The 17672-nt window shown below is 37.1% G+C and overlaps 1 protein-coding gene and 1 non-coding gene across 3 annotated transcripts in view; both read left to right on the plus strand.

Annotated features, from left to right (window-relative positions):
* The window catches only part of mllt1a (MLLT1 super elongation complex subunit a), a 38452-nt gene extending 22787 nt beyond the window's left edge, over window positions 1-15665 (plus strand). Inside the window, exons 5-12 of one of the 2 annotated variants that reach the window (XM_020933393.2) lie at window positions 976-1101; window positions 3368-4012; window positions 4742-4832; window positions 4950-5055; window positions 6441-6540; window positions 7656-7733; window positions 9492-9563; window positions 10711-15665. In XM_020933393.2, coding sequence (XP_020789052.1) covers window positions 976-1101; window positions 3368-4012; window positions 4742-4832; window positions 4950-5055; window positions 6441-6540; window positions 7656-7733; window positions 9492-9563; window positions 10711-10839 — 1347 coding nt within the window. In that variant the 3' untranslated portion in view covers window positions 10840-15665. The remainder of the gene's footprint in view (window positions 1-975; window positions 1102-3367; window positions 4013-4741; window positions 4833-4949; window positions 5056-6440; window positions 6541-7655; window positions 7734-9491; window positions 9564-10710) is intronic. The other variant, XM_055164981.1, reaches the window with a different exon arrangement.
* On the plus strand, window positions 8969-9099 carry LOC129412213 (small nucleolar RNA SNORA15). Its single transcript, XR_008633612.1, has one exon. It is a non-coding gene; the product is annotated as a small nucleolar RNA SNORA15 (small nucleolar RNA).
* Window positions 15666-17672: the final 2007 nt, after the last annotated feature.

Below are 17672 nucleotides of genomic sequence, written 5' to 3' on the forward strand. Positions count from 1 at the left end.
ATTTATTTTGACGATAGAAAAACTGTAGAAAAGTGTAGAAATAGAAATAATTCTTTCACTCAAAAGTATGGATGTAACAGTAACTGAAATATCATCAAAAGTCTCACAATAATATCATGCGCCATCACAATGTATCGGATTACAAGTCACTTTGCTTAAATTCATTGTTTTGGTGCTGCAGTAGCTAAAACTGAGTGAACTACATATACCATGATCCTTTGCTACAGTACAGTGCAGACTACATGAAAAGCAATAAAAATAATAATCAGAATCATCATTTTTAAACATGTTTGAATCTTAATTCTTTGGTTTATGACAGAACAAATGTCTTGTCAAGGCATTTTAAAAGGAAAAAGTCACATTTTCACAATTTTGTTAGCCTCTACAAAATATGACAATAAATATCGTACCGTGGGTTGTGTATCGTGAAAATACCATATTGAGAGATTTGAATATCATTACATCTCTACTCAAAAAATAATCATGTACATGTGGACTACTACAGTATTTCTTAGTTGCAATCTTAGTTCAATTTGACATGACATTTGTGTAATTAATATTTGTCTAATCATTTTAAATTCCAAAGCTTAATCTTGTTGGCATTATATCTGGTCTCCTATTGATTTGTTTTGTAATAATAATGATGATACATTTAATTTATAAAGTGCTTTTCTAGACACTCAAAGACACTGGAAGACACTGTGTTTCATTAGCTGTTTTTAGAAGAGCTTTATTCATAGTTTCGTGTTGTTACATCATCTTGTTCTTTTGAAGTTGTCTTTGTAATTTCTCCGACACCGTAAAAAGAAATGTCTATTTTGAGCTCACTTGAATTACGAATATTAGTAGTTTGTTTAGTAACACACAGTATGCACTTTTTATTTATTATTTTAGTTTCAAGCCACAGTTTCTTGATAAAACTGCATTAGTCACATTAAAATATTCAACAGATTTGAAATGCTTTTTTGTCTCCAGGTCTTGGTGGTTCCTGAAGGAGCAGAAGCCGTGTCCAGGCCCAGTCCAGACTACCCCATGTTACCCACAATCCCCCTCTCCGCTTTCTCTGACCCCAAGAAAACAAAGACCTCTCATGTGTCAAAGGTACGTTTAAAAATAATAATAAATTTAACACAAAAAAATGCACTTTAAACTTGCACAGTATAACTTTTCTGGTGGCGGCTGCTTGTCTCCATAGCTATGTTTTTGTTTTGCCTGAAATGTTTCACAGTATGGCATTAAACCTCTCTACATCGCCTTGATTCAGTTACAGTTTTTCATATTACTGAAAAAATACTTGGCCCTGTGACTTCATCTCCTTGTCTCTGTGAAGATTGAACATAGATACGATGAATGCCTTACTCTGGAACATTTCAAACCCAACAGTAACATCTCCATGGAGACAAGAAGGTAGAAGTTAAATTGTGAAACCTTTATCAGTATAACCATTATTTATACAGGCTGAATTGCATTAAGGGCTCTGTGTGACTGATTACTAAAGGAAACAGGAAACCCATCCCTTTAAATGTCAAAGCCTTTGTGTTGTACTGAACCAAAATGTACTTAAGAACATTTTGTCTTAAACTGTAACTTTTAATTTGTGTAATAGCTGCCACACGCCTAAGAAAATTACAGTTTGAATATCACCTTTATTAAATTAGTGAGTATCTCGAATGCATAACTTGATTAGTTGCCAGCAGTTATAATAGTTTTGAACTCTTAATATAACGCCGATGACTTTTATGGCCAATTATTACAGCAGACTGTTCCTACTTTTTCTGTTCACATGTTCCGCTGAATTTCAAAAAGTAAAACAAAAGGTTGTAGAAATCAGTAGAAATTTAAAGCCGCACTACACAACTTTTGGTGCGTGTTTTCCCTGAAGATTGACATGAAATTTATCCATCTTATATTTAATCAGTAACAAGTGATCTTATTGTGCTAAATAAACACGTGTTCTTATCGAGATCTTGTGTCTCTACAAATCTGAAATGTAACTTGTCCTACTGATCATCTGCTTGTCTCCACGGAATTAGATATACTTAATACAATAATGTGGATCATTCTAGACAAACCTATAACATCTCCATCTACCAGAAAAGTTGCATTGTGTGGCTTTAAATGATTTTGTAAATTAGTTTTTAGTATTGTTTTGACCTGGTAGAGCTAGGAGTTAGGGCTGCTAGATTATGGAAAAAAATCATTATCGCGATTATTTTGGTCAATAGTGAAATCACAATTACTAAAAGGATTATTTTTTTAGTGACACGATGCATTTATTCAGCATTTCTCTCTCAAAAAAACAAACAAATTGTTATTGATAATGTACACAAAACTTTCAAATTGAAAATAAATATAGGCTACAAATATGAACCAAATATGTATAAGCTGTTTTGCGATGTATAAAACATAAATGAATAAAATATACTTTGAACATGAAATAAATAGAAAAACATTAATGTATCCAAAATAAACTATATATCCAGCTGTTCTACAATCTCTGTATTTAAAAAACAAAGTAAATATACTTATTTATATAAAAAAATATCCCAAAATAAACTTTGTTAAGCTTTAAATTGTTTCAACTCGATTATATGAGTTTGGAGATCGTTTGATACACAAATCGAAAGTGCAATCAAAATTCGATTAAGTGCACAGTCTTACTAGGAACTGAAAATGTACGTATATTTTATTTATTTAAAAATGGATTAAATAAAATGAAATGGATTGTGCTGGCAAATACATTTCAGCAGACCAGAAAAGTGTATTTTTTTGTGATTAGCATTATTTAAGTGCTCATACAACGTTTTGATCTGATCTGATATGTTGTTTCCTCATCACAAACAGACCAGGAGATGTGTTGCAACTCCAGGTCTGTTTGTGATGAGATTTAGGCAGTGTTCTTCTCTGGAAAACACTGTTCCACCTTGTGATGTCATGTGGTAATAAAGGAAATGTGTTTAAACTCCATACGCCTTTACAAGAATAATTTGGATAATTTTAGCCATAGAAATTCCACTCTCTACTGAACAAAAGGTTAAAAGTAGCAGTTAACTTTAAAACTCATGACATCACAGGGTGGAACAGAGCATTTTGAGCTTAATAGATGTAGACAGATTAATAATAAAGGATTACTCACGCAAACGTGTGAATAAAACAAATACAACTCCAGGTATGATTTGATGAGGAGGTAACAACATTATAACATTGCTTAAAGCTCACAAAAGTCAAATTTGTCTAATATTAGACCTTAAAATGTCATTGATGGAAATTGAGTGAGTCACGTTAGCAAACAAATACATTTCAGCCAACAAGAAAAGTTACAGTTTTAGCCAAATTTCTGATCAGCCTTTTGTGTTTTTCATTTTAGGAGCCCAGCAAAGAAGGAAGTGGAAGCAGCAAAGGTCCCAAACCACACAAAGTAACCAAGGAGCACCGAGAGCGCCCCCGAAAGGACTCTGAAAGTAAAGCACCATCTAAAGGTGACACGGACAGAGATGGCAGCAGCAAGAGCAGCAGGGACCCCTCCTCTTCATCATCCTCAAAAAAACCCTCAGACATTAAAGTCAAAGATGAAGTCAAAGTCCTACCTAAAGCAGCTTTTAAGGAGCCCAAACTCACCCTGAAGGAGTCCAAGATGGAGGGCATGTCGCCCAAGGGTGGGGGTCCGGGTGCGGGTGGAGGAGGTGGTGGAGGAGGGGGAGGAGGGACAGGAGAGGCTAAAGCTCCAGGGAAAAGACCATCTACTGTGGACTCTCCCAAGCCCAGCACCAAGAAGCAAAAGAAGGGGAGCTCGGAGGGACCCAAGGGTACTGGGGGCGGGACTGGTTTCACCGGGTCGTCCCCACGGGTGTCATCTTCGTCTGCAGGGGGGCAAGTGTACGAGAAGAAGCCCTCTAAAGACAAAGTGCGCTGGGTGAAGGGCAAAAACGATGCACTGGAAATGAAAGAGTCAAAGAAACTACAGGAGTCTGAGGAGTCCAACTCAGAAGATGAGGCATCGTCCAAGTCAGAGGTTTGTGGTTTACTGCAAGGAATTATGGGAGATTGAGAATTGTATTGGTGTAAATGTAAAAAATTGTTAAGCAGTTTTGTACCATACCAAATGATTGATGGATGGGTGGCAGTAGCTCAGTTGGTCGCCCACTGATCTGAAGGTTGGCGGTTCGATTCCAGCTCTTGACATAAAAAAAAAAAAAAAAACATCACAGGTTGAGCGGTCAGATCCACTGACCCACAGGTTGGCTGGTGTGATTCCAGCTCCCACAGATGAATGCTGTCGTTGTGTCCTTGGGCAAGACACTTAACCCACCTTGCCCACAGTGTCTGTGTACACTGGTGTGTGAATGGGTGAGTGGTTCCTTGTTGTAAAGAGCTTTGAGTCCCTTGAAGGTGGAAAAGCGCTATAGAAAAATGTGACCATTTACTATTTTACATTTGAGCTAAAACAGAAAAGGTTCTGGACCTTCCATAGTTCCACACACTTTAACTTTTTTTTTTAACTTTTGGCTAAATTTGCAGAATGTCATCGTGTTTGAAGCATCTGCCTTTGGTCTAAATATAGCATTAATAATGTTGCATTTTGACTTGGTGGATATTGGGGCTGGTTAACAGCAAATTGTCTTTTTAAATAATTTCTTTCTCATTCCTTTTTACTAATTTTTAATCCTGTGTTTTACAAAATTGCACTGTCCCGCTCTCCTTTCCTTTAGCTAATTTATCCTTTATTATCTTTCTCTCACAGCAGTCTGCTCCTTCGAGTGCCTCAAACTCCAGCTCGAGCTCAGACTCAAGTTCAGACTCGGACTTTGAACCTGGACAAAAACCAGGACAAGGTAAAGCCCCTGCAGCTGTGTGCTGTATACTCTGGTACATATAGTGCATTCTAGAGCTGCTTTTTAACCTGAGAAGTTTGTTTACCTCATGTTTTTACCTCTTTTGTGTTGCCCCAGGCCCTTTGAGATCGATGGTGGAGGAGATTCAGTCAGAGGAGTCAGATGACGATGACAGCAGCTCAGAAGAGGAAACTCCCGTCAAAACCAACCCAGGAAACTCGCGGTGAGAGGGCATTCAACACCAACTCATTTTCACACTGTTATGTTTAACTCTTAAAGATAAAGAAATTGACTCTTTTCAGTTTCAAGTCATGTGATAATGCTGTTACCAACTCAAAAACAGACCTGGAGTTGTGTTTTGTTTCATTCACACATGTTTGAGTAACCATTTATTATTAGTTTGTCTACATCTCCAAAGCTTAAAATGCTCTGTTCCACGTTGTGATGTCATTATGAGGTGGTTTTTAACTTAACAGCTCCTTTTACCTTTTGTTCAAGTAGAGATTGGTAATTCCAGGGCTGAAATTATCCCCAAAAATCTAGTGAAGGTGGGATCCATTCCATCTGAGAGAATAACTCAGCCTTAATGTGCAGTGTTTGTGTGTTAAACATGTGTGAATGAAACAAAACACAGCTCCAGGTATGTTTTAGATGAGGAAACATTATAACATACATCAGAAAACTGCATAATATGGACCCTTTAACTACTATAAGGATTTAGTTTTTAGTATCCTTGCTCAAACGCAGCTGCCAAGAAAGAGTTTATTTACTTCTTAAATACATATGATACTGTTTCTTTGTAGGATTCAGTAGCGTGACAGTAACAGCATCTAGTTCTGACATGGGGAAATCCCTTGCCATTCGATTCTTAGGTGTTGAAACATTTGAAGTTTCAATGGTAATTAAAATTTTAGTCATGTTTCATATCAAGTGTGATAACAACTACAAGAAATAGGTAACAGTTCTTCTAGTATGCCTAAGTGTGCCCAGTAGTACAGTACAGTCGATATGAAAAACGGAAAGATAAAAGCACTTTACATTTGGGTTAAGCAGTCAAGATTGAACTCAGATGACCTTATTTCACTTCTGAAATAGTCTATGATTACATTTTGACCTGAAAAATCAGTTATTGATTTAATCTTGACATTCCTCGCAGGGATGTATCGGCAGAAGTCTCGCAATAATATCTTGGGATGTCACAATATGTTCTGTTATCTTTTTTTTTTTGCTTAAATGTACTGAGGGAACTACATAAACCATGGGATTTTGTTTAATTTCAATGCAGACAGTATTAAGAAATAACTGTTTTAAAGAACTTCGATTATAGCTCCAAATGCTTATCTAGGGTTTTTAAAAGGAAAAAGTAGCATTTCTTCAATCCTGTCAGTGTCTACATAAAATCGCATTAAATATTTTACTAATAAATGAATATAGTGACAATATCATAATGAGAGATTTGCACATTGTTACGTGCTTAATTCCTTGTAAGCTGTGGGCAGTATTAGAATGAATTGTGACTAAACTGTATTTTGAGTTTTAGGCTTGTGTTGCTCCTGCCGGTCCTGTCACTCCTGTCTGTTTGACCTTTAACCTTTGCTCCTGTCGCAGCCTGAGCCTGGACAGTGAGAGTGACAGCAGCGATGGGTCCCACCGCCCCAGCAGAGACCCCGCCCCTCCTGCTCAGAAACACGCCTCCAACAACAACAAAGTGAGTCCAGCCTCTCATGTTACCTCTCTGTAATACTGTCTGCTCTGCTTTTCTACGACGCATGATAATCAGTGACACAGTTTAAATGGTAATATGTGTTCATACAGACATGGGACTTGGACTTGACTTGATAAAATGGACTAAGACTTGGGACTCGACTTGGACTTGAGGCCTGTGACTGCTTTTCTCTTTACAGTGTATAAATGTGGTTCTTAATCATTTTAAAGGAACAAACTGGAACATGTCCCTCTCACTTTTCTGTTTGTTACTTTGGTTGTAACTGAAGTATTGTGATATGATATCCTCAAATGTACTACAGTAATATACAGAACAATACAGTAAAACAAGGACTACAAAGACATGATCCTTTCATTTCAGTGCAGACTACATGACAAAATAATTCTTATTTAGCACTAAAATCTGAATTCTTTCTTTTCTGACCATAATAATTCACACTAAGATTTTGTCAAGACATTTAAAAAGGAAAAATTTGCATTTCTACAACTCTTATATAAATACTCAAATATAAACATACCATGACTTTTTAAGTACAATTTAGTTTAAAAGTCATATAAATAGCAAAAATCTGGTACTTTGGTTTAAACACTTGAAATGACCTGAAGCTCAAAGCAGACGACTTGGACTTGACTTGGACTTATGGGCCAGTGACTTGAGACTCGACTTGAACTTGGGACTTGACTCAGACTTGAGGTCAGAGACTTGAGACTTACTTGAGACTTGCATAACAACGACTTGGTCCCACGTCTGTGTTCATATAAAGATTTTCTTGGAGCCAGATCCTGATTTGAATTTTTAAAAAACTAAAAATCATGTAATATTCTGTTTAAGAGGTAAATAAAGTAATCTGCTTCTTCATACTTGACTGTGATTGGTACAACTCAAGTACTTTTGTCTCAGAAGTGTTAGCATTTATTCAGTTGCATGTTTTATTGCTCACAAATCCTTCTAAAAATATGCATACTTACCTAGGTAATTGTGCTTGATAATAGAAAAGTCTGGGGGAAGTAAATGGAAAATTTACTTCTAGAAAACACAGTGCGCTTCTGTGCCATCTCCTTTCCCGTCTCTGATTTTCTCTGATATTTTCTGTGCAGGTTTCAGGCAGAAAGAGCCCCGACTCCACCTTCCGCTCGGAGAAGGTGCTGAAGAAGGGATACGACAAGGTAGGAAGGGTAAATCAAACTTTTTTATTCCCACATTTTTCACATCCACCTTTTTTGTCAAAGTTCAACAAACCAGAACACTTTCAAGACGTAGTCACAACAGGTGGTAACTCTATGCACATGTGAGAGGGTGGAGTATAAATTTAGAACTACACTAAAGACAAAATATAAGACAAAATATCCACTTTCACTTTCACTGAGAACAAGATCCAGACACTGTTACTGGGGAAGTGATATTACGTTGGTTCTGTATTACTTTACTAAACATCTGCAGAGTGTCATTGTAGTGCGTTATGTGAAACTAAAAGAGTCCGTCTCTGTAATAAAAAAAAGGATTAAGTTTTGAAATCGAATCCTAAAGTGTGTATGATCTGTTAATGTGGTGATGGTGTATTGTCTGTAAATGTGAATGGAAATAGATAGCTGAAGCTGCTTCATTTGGCATACTTTATTTATTAGAGAATCCGTGCAGATCATAAATGATTGAGTTACAAGTTGGTAACCTTGTGCATTTCCATAATACTTCACAAAACTAAGAGATTTCAGGTTGTACAGTTGGGACATCTGCGTTGGGGTTCTAACCACTGATGGGTCTGAGCAAAAACTGTGCTGAACTGTGCTTTGGGCATAGGTTTGTCTCGATAATTACTATTTTGACTTATCGTTCAGTATATGAAAGCTAAAACAATATATTTTGGTGCTCAAAATTTACCATGGTTCCTTTTCTTTGCAATAGTGGGGAGATTTTAGCAGTTTTTTCTTTAATAGGATAAGATTTGAGCTGTAGTGGTTGGAATAAATAACTTCTTTATCTAATTATTGGTTCATTCTGTTATTTGTTGCAGTTCAGTTGCAGCTTTTTAATGATACTGTATTATATTTAAAAATGCTTTGTTATAATTGTAATATATTGGCAATATGCTGTGCTTCAAAATGGGTTATTTGTTATCGCAATTTGGATAGAAGCCAAAAGCAAAAAATGTTTATATGGGATAGATGTCTGTGCTTTTCTCACACCTGAGGTTAGCAAAAGTTTGATTTCTCTGCTTGTTCTGCTGTTGTGACTCTTTATCCACTCAGGATTTCTTTTCTTTTCTCAGTCGCTTTCAGTGAGAGCCATCCCAGAACTTGAATCAGGAGTCGATCATTACTTTTGCAACCTTCATCTTGTCTTGAAGTCAAATATGAAAAATAAATAAAAAACATGATTAATTATTAAGAGTTCTTTCAGGTTGTGCTTCTCTGCATGGATGAATTCTGTTTTACTTCCTGGTAGTAAAAACAGTCAGACACCATGCTAAAGGAAACTTCATACTGACATTTCTGCAAAACAAGGACTCATGTGCCCTGTTGTTGGTTTGGTGTGAACACAAAATATGAATGAAAAAATGTAAAGTCTTGGATATTTTGCATTTAAATTCGTCACCCCTAGAAAAGCAATGTGGGGTTTTAAATACAACAAAAATATATTTTAATGCATTTATTACAGTACATATTAATATTTATGTAAAAATCCCAGAATTAGCCAAAAAGTCAGTAGTCCCATGATAATGCCAGTCTAAAAACATATGGAACATTTAATGTAACAGTGTACTATAAGGCAATTACATGATCAGAAATATTTACCCAATTCACAAAAAAGCTTCTCTGTTGTGCCTTAGTGAGAAGAAAAAGTAAAAATAAAAAATTTGAAAGCCTGTGACGAATCAGTGAAAACGGCTGTTTGCAGTTTATTGGACAACATGATGACACCTGTATTTGTCATAGGCTTATACTGAAGAGTTGGTCGACCTTCATCGCAGACTCATGGCTCTGCGGGAGCGCAACGTTCTACAACAGGTGAGACTTTAAATCTTTGAGAAATAATTAAATCAGTATAGACCTTTTTAATAAGCTCAGAATCTTAAAGAATCTTAAAAGGAAGTAGCTCTTAACACATCTTCAGTTCTGAGTTCACATTAGATCTAAATACTATTTTGAATACTCAGAATAGAATTGTCAGTGTTTTTTCTATATTAGTTTGCTTCACTATTTGCAATTAGCCTCTAGCGACAAAATGATATTTCAGCATAGCTTTGTTAATTATGTATATATGTTGATAAAATGGAAAACTATTGTGAGGTCAACATTTCAAAACTAAAAATCATGATTTTGTCTTCATCAAAGTTTATAAAAAGCTCTGATTATTCTATTCCCATTCATTCCTATCCCCAGCGTGTATCACAGGGCAGGTTAAACTTCTTCAGACATCCTCCCTGTCCATCTGCCTCACGTCAGCGCACCCCTTCTTGCCTTTTTTAACACTCTCGCTCCTCCTTGCGTATAGAGAGTATTTGCCTAATAAAATGCCAAATCTGTTATGTCACGATTTGTGTTTGGCTTGATAAATGTGCAATGTACAAATGTGCTAAATACCACTGTAAAACCAGTGCATGAAGTTTGCAAACCCCTCCCCCCGCCCCTTGTGCACCCTTCTCACCTTTTTCACCCGTTTTCACCCATTTTCATGTCTGATTTAAACTGTGTTTATTTGTCAAAAATACCAGATTTTTATATTTTGTGCTAATCTGCAGTTAGTCCTTGTTTATCCATTGAAATCTTATTATGTTCCACCTTACTTTTGCCCTCAGTCCATTCTGTGCTTTTAGAATATTTTAGTTTATAAACTTTTTGTAACATACTCATTAGGGATGCAACAATCCAGCTACTTCAGTTCTGATACCGATACTGATATCTTTTCATATTTGATATTAACCAAGACCAGTGAAAAAAGACACTTATTTCCTTAAAACACAGTTAACTTATTACACAAGAGATCCAATATTGTTTAAACATTATGAGACATTCTGGACCAAAATCAGAATATAAATAGACCCAACCAGCATATCGACTTAACCAATATTATAGAACTGATACACAATCTAGCCACATTTTCATTATTTTGTTCCCTAATACTCATCTGAATGTTTTCTCTTCTGATTCTCAGATCGTGAACTTGATCGAGGAGACGGGACACTTCAACGTGACCAACACCACCTTTGACTTTGACCTTTTTTCACTGGACGAATCCACTGTCCGTAAACTACAGAGCTACCTGGAGGCCACAGCCACGTGACAGGACGCCGACCCCAAACTAAACTACCAAACATCCACACAAACTAGACTCACAAGCACACATGGGGTCTCCTCCGTGCTGCGTTCAAGGACTGCAGGAACAAAGTGAAGAGGAGGACAAACTAGGATTTTTACTGAACAATGTTTTTACTTTTGAGTGTATGCAGAGCGATAAAACTCAACACAATGTCAGGGCTGCACAGTATTAGAAAAGACTCGATTTTAAATATTCTAATAATGTTTTTAACAATGTAATACTCCCAATGGATAACATCAAATTGAAAAAAAATAAGTTAAAGATGTACTAAGTAACTTTTCTGATTGAGGTGTGCGCCATGTGCTTGTCTCCATGGAGATTTTGCCGTGCTTGGAATGTTCCACAGTATGGCTTTATGGCAGTATGGTGTTACTAGACTCAAATTACCTTGCAGAATATGTATTATTACAGTGAGCAGGGGCGCCTCTCCACAGATCTGACCAGTGCCTAGGCCAGATATTGTCATCCTCTTGTCTCCATGGAGCTAGATACGTTCCACAGGGCTGACCCAGCACCAGAAAAGTTACACAGTGCTTCTTTAACTTGGACTGAACCATACCTAGACAAGATTTTAACAACATTTTGAGATTTTCCTGAACTCAACTGAACGCTACCTTTTTAAATTACAAAAACACTCAACGTTTTTAGCCTGTTTTAATTCTAATCTACAGTCTACACAATATCGTGCAGCCCTGCCCACTCCCCTGTCTGGTTCTTCTCGTTTCACCCCTTCTCAGTGCTCCTTCCCGGGCCGCCCCTCGCTGCCCCTCCCCCTGGGGTCAGCTGGAGCTCATTTCTTTGCCGGCGTTTCCCCAAAAAACCCTCAGAGTTTGGGCACAAGAGGCCGGGGCTCGAGTTCAGATGTTGCCTTTGTGAGGGTCCAAACCGCAGCTGGTGTCTCTCCTTCAGTGCTGCTTTTACAAACACATTACAGGCAAATAATAGAACAATACAAGTCCAACGACGCGGTCTGTTTACACGCCACTTGAGAAAATTGAGTTAATATGGAGATTTAAAGATACACTGCGTAACCTTTCTTGTGGAGTGTCTGCAATCTGCTTGTCTCTGTTTAGGTTTGTGAGTTCTCAGTATGGCATTCAAATTTTTCACTTGAATTTATTGGATTACAGGCATTTAAATAGGCAAAAAATACCATCAAAAACATGCATTCTTATTGTGAGTGGGCTCGCCTCTTCACAGATGTGATCTATAACTTTGCCTGATGGTTAGGGTGACCAGATATTCTGAATTCTAAACTAGGACACACCCAGGTTGGGATGGTTGGTATAAATAAAATTGTGAAAAGAGTGTGTAACATTCTTGTGTCAGTCGTCATCTGAGGGATTTTTGTCGCTTTTTTTTGCTTTATGGTAATTTGAAAACACTTTTTTCTGTATTTTGATAAAACAAATGACAACTTATGCTCCTCTTTACTGTTGGCAAGGATCTGATTCGTCAAAAATTGTGATAGTTCTGTTTTAGTCCAGGTTTAAACTTGATGTAGTCCTGGTTTAGTCTTTGTTTAGTCTTGGTTCAGACCTGTTTTAGATCAAATTGGTCAAAAATAGGGACACCTCAGACATTTCTTGTATAAAACTTGGACAAATCACTGCTTTTGTATAAATCTGCTGGGACAGGGGACACAGGACTCAAAACTGGGACTGTCTCGGATAAACAGAGACATTTGGTCACCCTATTGATGGTGTTACCTGTTTGTCCCCGTTGAAATAGACAAATTAAATTCTGTACTGTGGAAGATCCCAGGCACAGCAATGGCATTATCACCATGGAGACAAGCAGCTTGCAGATACTCCACAAGAAATGTTACGCACTGCACCTTTAATTAATTACGTCTGAAATGAAGGTTATCTATGCACATTAGGCGAATTTCTCAAAAACAAGTTAATTTGCTTTCTGAAGGAATCTTGACAGTAGACTTCATAAAACAAAACGCTGTGACTTCTGGACATGTTTTTGAAAGTTGAGCCTTGCCCTCTGCGATTCTGCCCCCTCCTAACTACACCCGGCCCCTCCGAAATACCCCTACCCCTTCCAAACTACCCCTGCCCCTCTCATAGTGTCTCGCATGAACTCAACTGCCTTCTAGTGCCACCTGGTAGGGCTAAGGGGGGATACGTTTAATACTGAGCTAGGCCTGTCACGATAATTACTACATCGGCTTCCATAATGAAACTATCCTTTTAAGGGGTCAATAGTGATCATCCGGACTGTTTCTTGGTTAAAATGGGTAGCTTTTTGTTATTTTTTGCGATAAGATTCGAGATAGACCGATATATAGAGCCGATATTTGGACTTTTTAGTGTATCAGCTGTCTGCCTTAAATCTCCAGCACAGGCCGATATAAATTTTGATCCATCTGCTGCCTAAAAATATGAAAACAATATCGACAGAGATTATCGGCCCTCAGTTGTTCTGGATTCTAAACCATCAGTACCGATATCAGCCATGAAAAAAAACATATCAGTTGATGTCTAGAAGGAAATTATGGGGCTGCACGATCTGGGAAAAATATCGAATTGAGACAAACATTATGATTTAGATTTAAGTTTTAATAATAGGATTTTGTTCAGAGTTTATGTTTTAAAAGTGACCAGAAGAACTGACAAAAAGACTGAAATGTAAACTGTCAAAAATAATACAAGAATCACATTTTAAAAGATGTTTGTACAGATCATAGACTGTATATAGAAGCAGACTAAGGGAGTGTGACATCACCCATTGTGTCTCCAGTCAAATGAAGCTCACCGACGCCTGCGGTTAAAGGAGCAAATCTGTAGCCAAGGGATTTATTAATGAACAAAATATAGAAGTAAAAACACTAGAGCGGGTTAATACAGACATTTTAAGACCTAAATGACGAGGCTCAATACAGCAGTGTTTCAATGTGAAGTGTTGAGTTGATACAGCCAGAAGTGCCACATGCTCACTTCCTATTTGGATCATGGCAGCTAATGGTTGAGAGATGTCCATTTATATATACAGTCTATGGTACTGATTTAAACTACAGGGTTAGTCATTTTTATGGAGAATAAGACAGGATATTTTGTTTTGTCAAGGAAATGAGGATAGTTTGCATTAGCGTCCATTAAAATTTGTATTAGATTGTGATTAATCTTGCAGCCCTACTAAACTGCCCCTATGCTTTATTATAGATAATGTCTAACTCAAAGCTAGCTCATAGTTTTTAACAATACACGTAATTCTGAAAAGGTTTAAAGGTGCACTATGTGACTTTTTGGTTTGGTCGTCACCTGCTTGTTTTTAAAGATATGTCATTTCTCTGCCTGGAATGTTCCAAAGTGTGACATTAAACAGCTCTACCTTACATTTATTCAATTACAAACAGTTTTATAGCTCAGAAATACTTAGAAAAACAGGTATTCTGGCTGAGCGGAGTCACCTCTCCACAGATCTGACCTGTAACTTGGTCCGGTTTTGATCTTCAAGAAGATAAAATGCTTTAATGCCATACTGTGAAACATTCCAGACAAAGCAATAACATCTTCACGGAGAAAAGCATTTGACGGACTCTACGCCAGAAAAGTTACACAATGCGCCTTTAACCGGGCTTTAGGGTTACTGCGTCAGTAGCATCTATTTCTTCCAATATTATCCTTTATCTTTAGCAATATTTCACGTTTCAAAATTTATCGTGACAGGCCTAAACAAAGCCGTGAAAAGTAGCCATAATCGTCTCCCAGATTCCAAAAAAACAAAACAAAACGAAAAAAAAAAAAAAAAAAGAATTAAAGGGGCCACGCTTTCGAAAGTTTTATTTTTGTACAACGTGTGTATTTATTCCCAGATTGCGAGCTATGAATGTATATAAAACGCTTTTACTTTTTTACCGCTAACTACAGCTCCTCTCCTAGTGCCTTTTCTTCAACTTGAGTGAGAGGGGGGTTAGCCATGGTCAGTCCCCCTGTCTTCCCTCGGGGGGCGCCAGTGTTAATTGGGATGCCTGAATCTCCAGTATTGTCTTAATAACTGCTTACATTTCTGTCCATTATCGTCCGCTGTCTTCTCATCGTGAATGGTCTTTTTAAATGGTTTTCTCAACTGTAGGTGGTCATTTTCTCTTTAGCGATGGTAGATTCCGTGTTGAAAAGGGAGCCTGTTTAATTATTAGCGGTAGTTTTAGCTCCGTGTTGTGCTTTTGAGAGGCTGAGAAGCGGTTGTTTTTGAATGGGCCTTTTTTTTTTCCCCCTCGAAGTACTTTTGTGGGCTACCGGTGGAGCAGTTCCAAGCTCTTCAAAAGCTAATAGAAATGTATCCTAACAAAGCCTCTTAGCAACCAGCTCCCAGTGTCTCACAACGGCTGTAGCTTGCATGATGAACGGTTTTCTCTGGGTAAATCCTCCGTGATATTAAAGCTGCACTGTGTAACTTTCCATGCTTTTGCTCAGAATTGTTCCGCAATATGGCATTTCACATGTATCTGTCGTGCATTTGTTCAATTACATGTGGGGCTGCATCTCCATTAGGGATGTAACAGTAACCAAAATATCGTGATATCATATCGTCAAAAGTGTCACTAGAATATCGTAGGCTGTCACAGTATTTCAAATTTACAAGTTTCTTTGTTTAAATGCTTGGTTTTTTAGTAGCAACAGCTTATAAACATCGGGAACTACATATCCCATGATTCATTTCATTGCAGAAAACACAAAGAAATTAGTTTTTACTTGAATTCTTGGGATTATGATGAAAATAATTCACACCAAAATCTTGTCAAGGTATTTTAAAAGCAAAATAAATATCACAATAAATATCGTATCGTGAGATTTATGTCGTGATAATATCGTATCGAGAGATTTGGATATCGTGACATCCCTAATCTCCACAGTTCTGACTTGCTTGTTTTGGATTTAAGTTTAATGCCATACTGCGGGACATTCAAGGCAAAACAGTTGGATCTCCATGGAGACAAGTAGCGGGCACTTGACTAGAAAAGTTACCTCGTGCAGCTTTAATTTTTACACAGGTTATACAGTCTCACAAAGCTGGCAAGGTTAATGATCAAGTCTTTTTTTTTTTTTTTTTTTTATTAACTAAAAAATTTATATTATTTTGATTACTGATAATATTTAACAACATACATTTTATTTAAATTTTTTTCTGTTTAAGGAAATTATAATTTAGTTTTACATTAAAAAAAAAAAAACATAAAGGGCTAAACCAGTATTATTATGATGTCATTTTGAACAAGGCTCCCACTGCACTGATGTAAGGTTTGCAATTCTCAACCAAAAAGATCTTATAAACACATTTTTTAATATCAAAATAATTACATCATCATGAGTTTAGTGCATTTTTATTCTTTTTTACTTTATTTTTTATTATTGTAACCTTTATTTAACCAGTTGAATCCCATTGAGATTTAAAACTGACCAAGAGGCTGCAAAGTTTGACACATACTTTGTTAGTGTAGATTGTGATCTTCCTGTAATAAAAAGCTCACGATCCACAGGTTTCAAAGTGGTGAGAGCTTTGCCATAGAAATTAACTAAATTCAAAATATCGTTTAAATTGTCTGAAGTCCTCAAAATGGCGTCCATTACAGGAAACTGAAACCCTTGAATGTAAGAGCTAGGGAATGTCAAAAAACAAATGTTGCGAAATCTTATGTTTTGTAATCATGTCCATAGATATACATTAGTGACCAGTTATATTACTATTAACATCACACTATAGACTGTATAAAGATGTGGACTAAGAGAGTGTGTCGTCACCCATAGGCTACGTTCAGACTGCAGGGTTAATTGTCAATTTGGATTTTTTTGTGAAATCTGATATTTTTTGCGAGGTCTTTCACATATCCATTTAAATACGACTTGTATGTGATCTCCAGTGTGAACTTTAAAAGCCCCAAAAGTGTCCCACATGCGCAATGTAGGACATGATGACATCACATGAAGCGAGCATGCTCAGTGTTTACAGAAAAGTAGAAAAAGGAGCAAAAAGTCTGAAAAATCTGATTTGTGTCGTTCAGACTGTCATTAAAAGATCAGATACAGGTCTCACAGGGGCCAAAAAATCTGATTTGGGTCACTTCAGGCTGCAGTCTGAACGTAGCCATAGCGTTCAGCTCCAGTCAAATGAAGCTCATCTAAGCTTACAGTTATAGGAGTTTATGAAATATGGTGAAATAAAAACAGCAGGATCATGTAGAGTGGGTTAATATGAACATTTTAAGACCAAATTGACAAGGCTCTCAGTAGCAGTTACAGAGAGGGGCGACAATTTTTCAATGTTAAGTCAGTTGGAGCCAGAGTTGATGGAGCCAGAAGCGCCCCCATGCTCACTTCCTATTTGGAACGCAGCAGCTAGCGGGTTATCTACATCCTTTTATATATACACAGTCTGTGCTACTAATTAAAAAGCATAATACAAGCTCAGGTTTTTAGCAGGACTCAACACTAACTGAATAAACTACAATAAATTGCTTAGGAACAGTCCAATTACATCGAGTAATCTCAGCTTCATTTATATCTACTGCCTCATTCACTGTCGTGTAGCTTCACTCTAAACCTTAATATAATCATCTCCATTTTGCGTCGGACCCAGAGGAGATGTAATTCTGTTAATTAGACGAATCTTGTGTCTGTTTTTATCTCATTACTCACCAACTCTCACGGGGAGTTTGTGATTATGTTTACAGACACCACTGTGTGCGAGGCTGCCTCCATGCGGTTTTAATTACATGCACTGATCACTGTTCATTTTTAGGATTAAAAGAGCCGTGCCGGGTTTTTACTGTCTTAAGAAACGTGGAA

This window comes from Boleophthalmus pectinirostris, unplaced genomic scaffold, assembly GCF_026225935.1.
Source record: "Boleophthalmus pectinirostris isolate CB_2022bp ecotype Guang Dong unplaced genomic scaffold, ASM2622593v1 HiC_scaffold_7, whole genome shotgun sequence".
NCBI classification, from domain to species: Eukaryota; Metazoa; Chordata; class Actinopteri; order Gobiiformes; family Gobiidae; genus Boleophthalmus; species Boleophthalmus pectinirostris.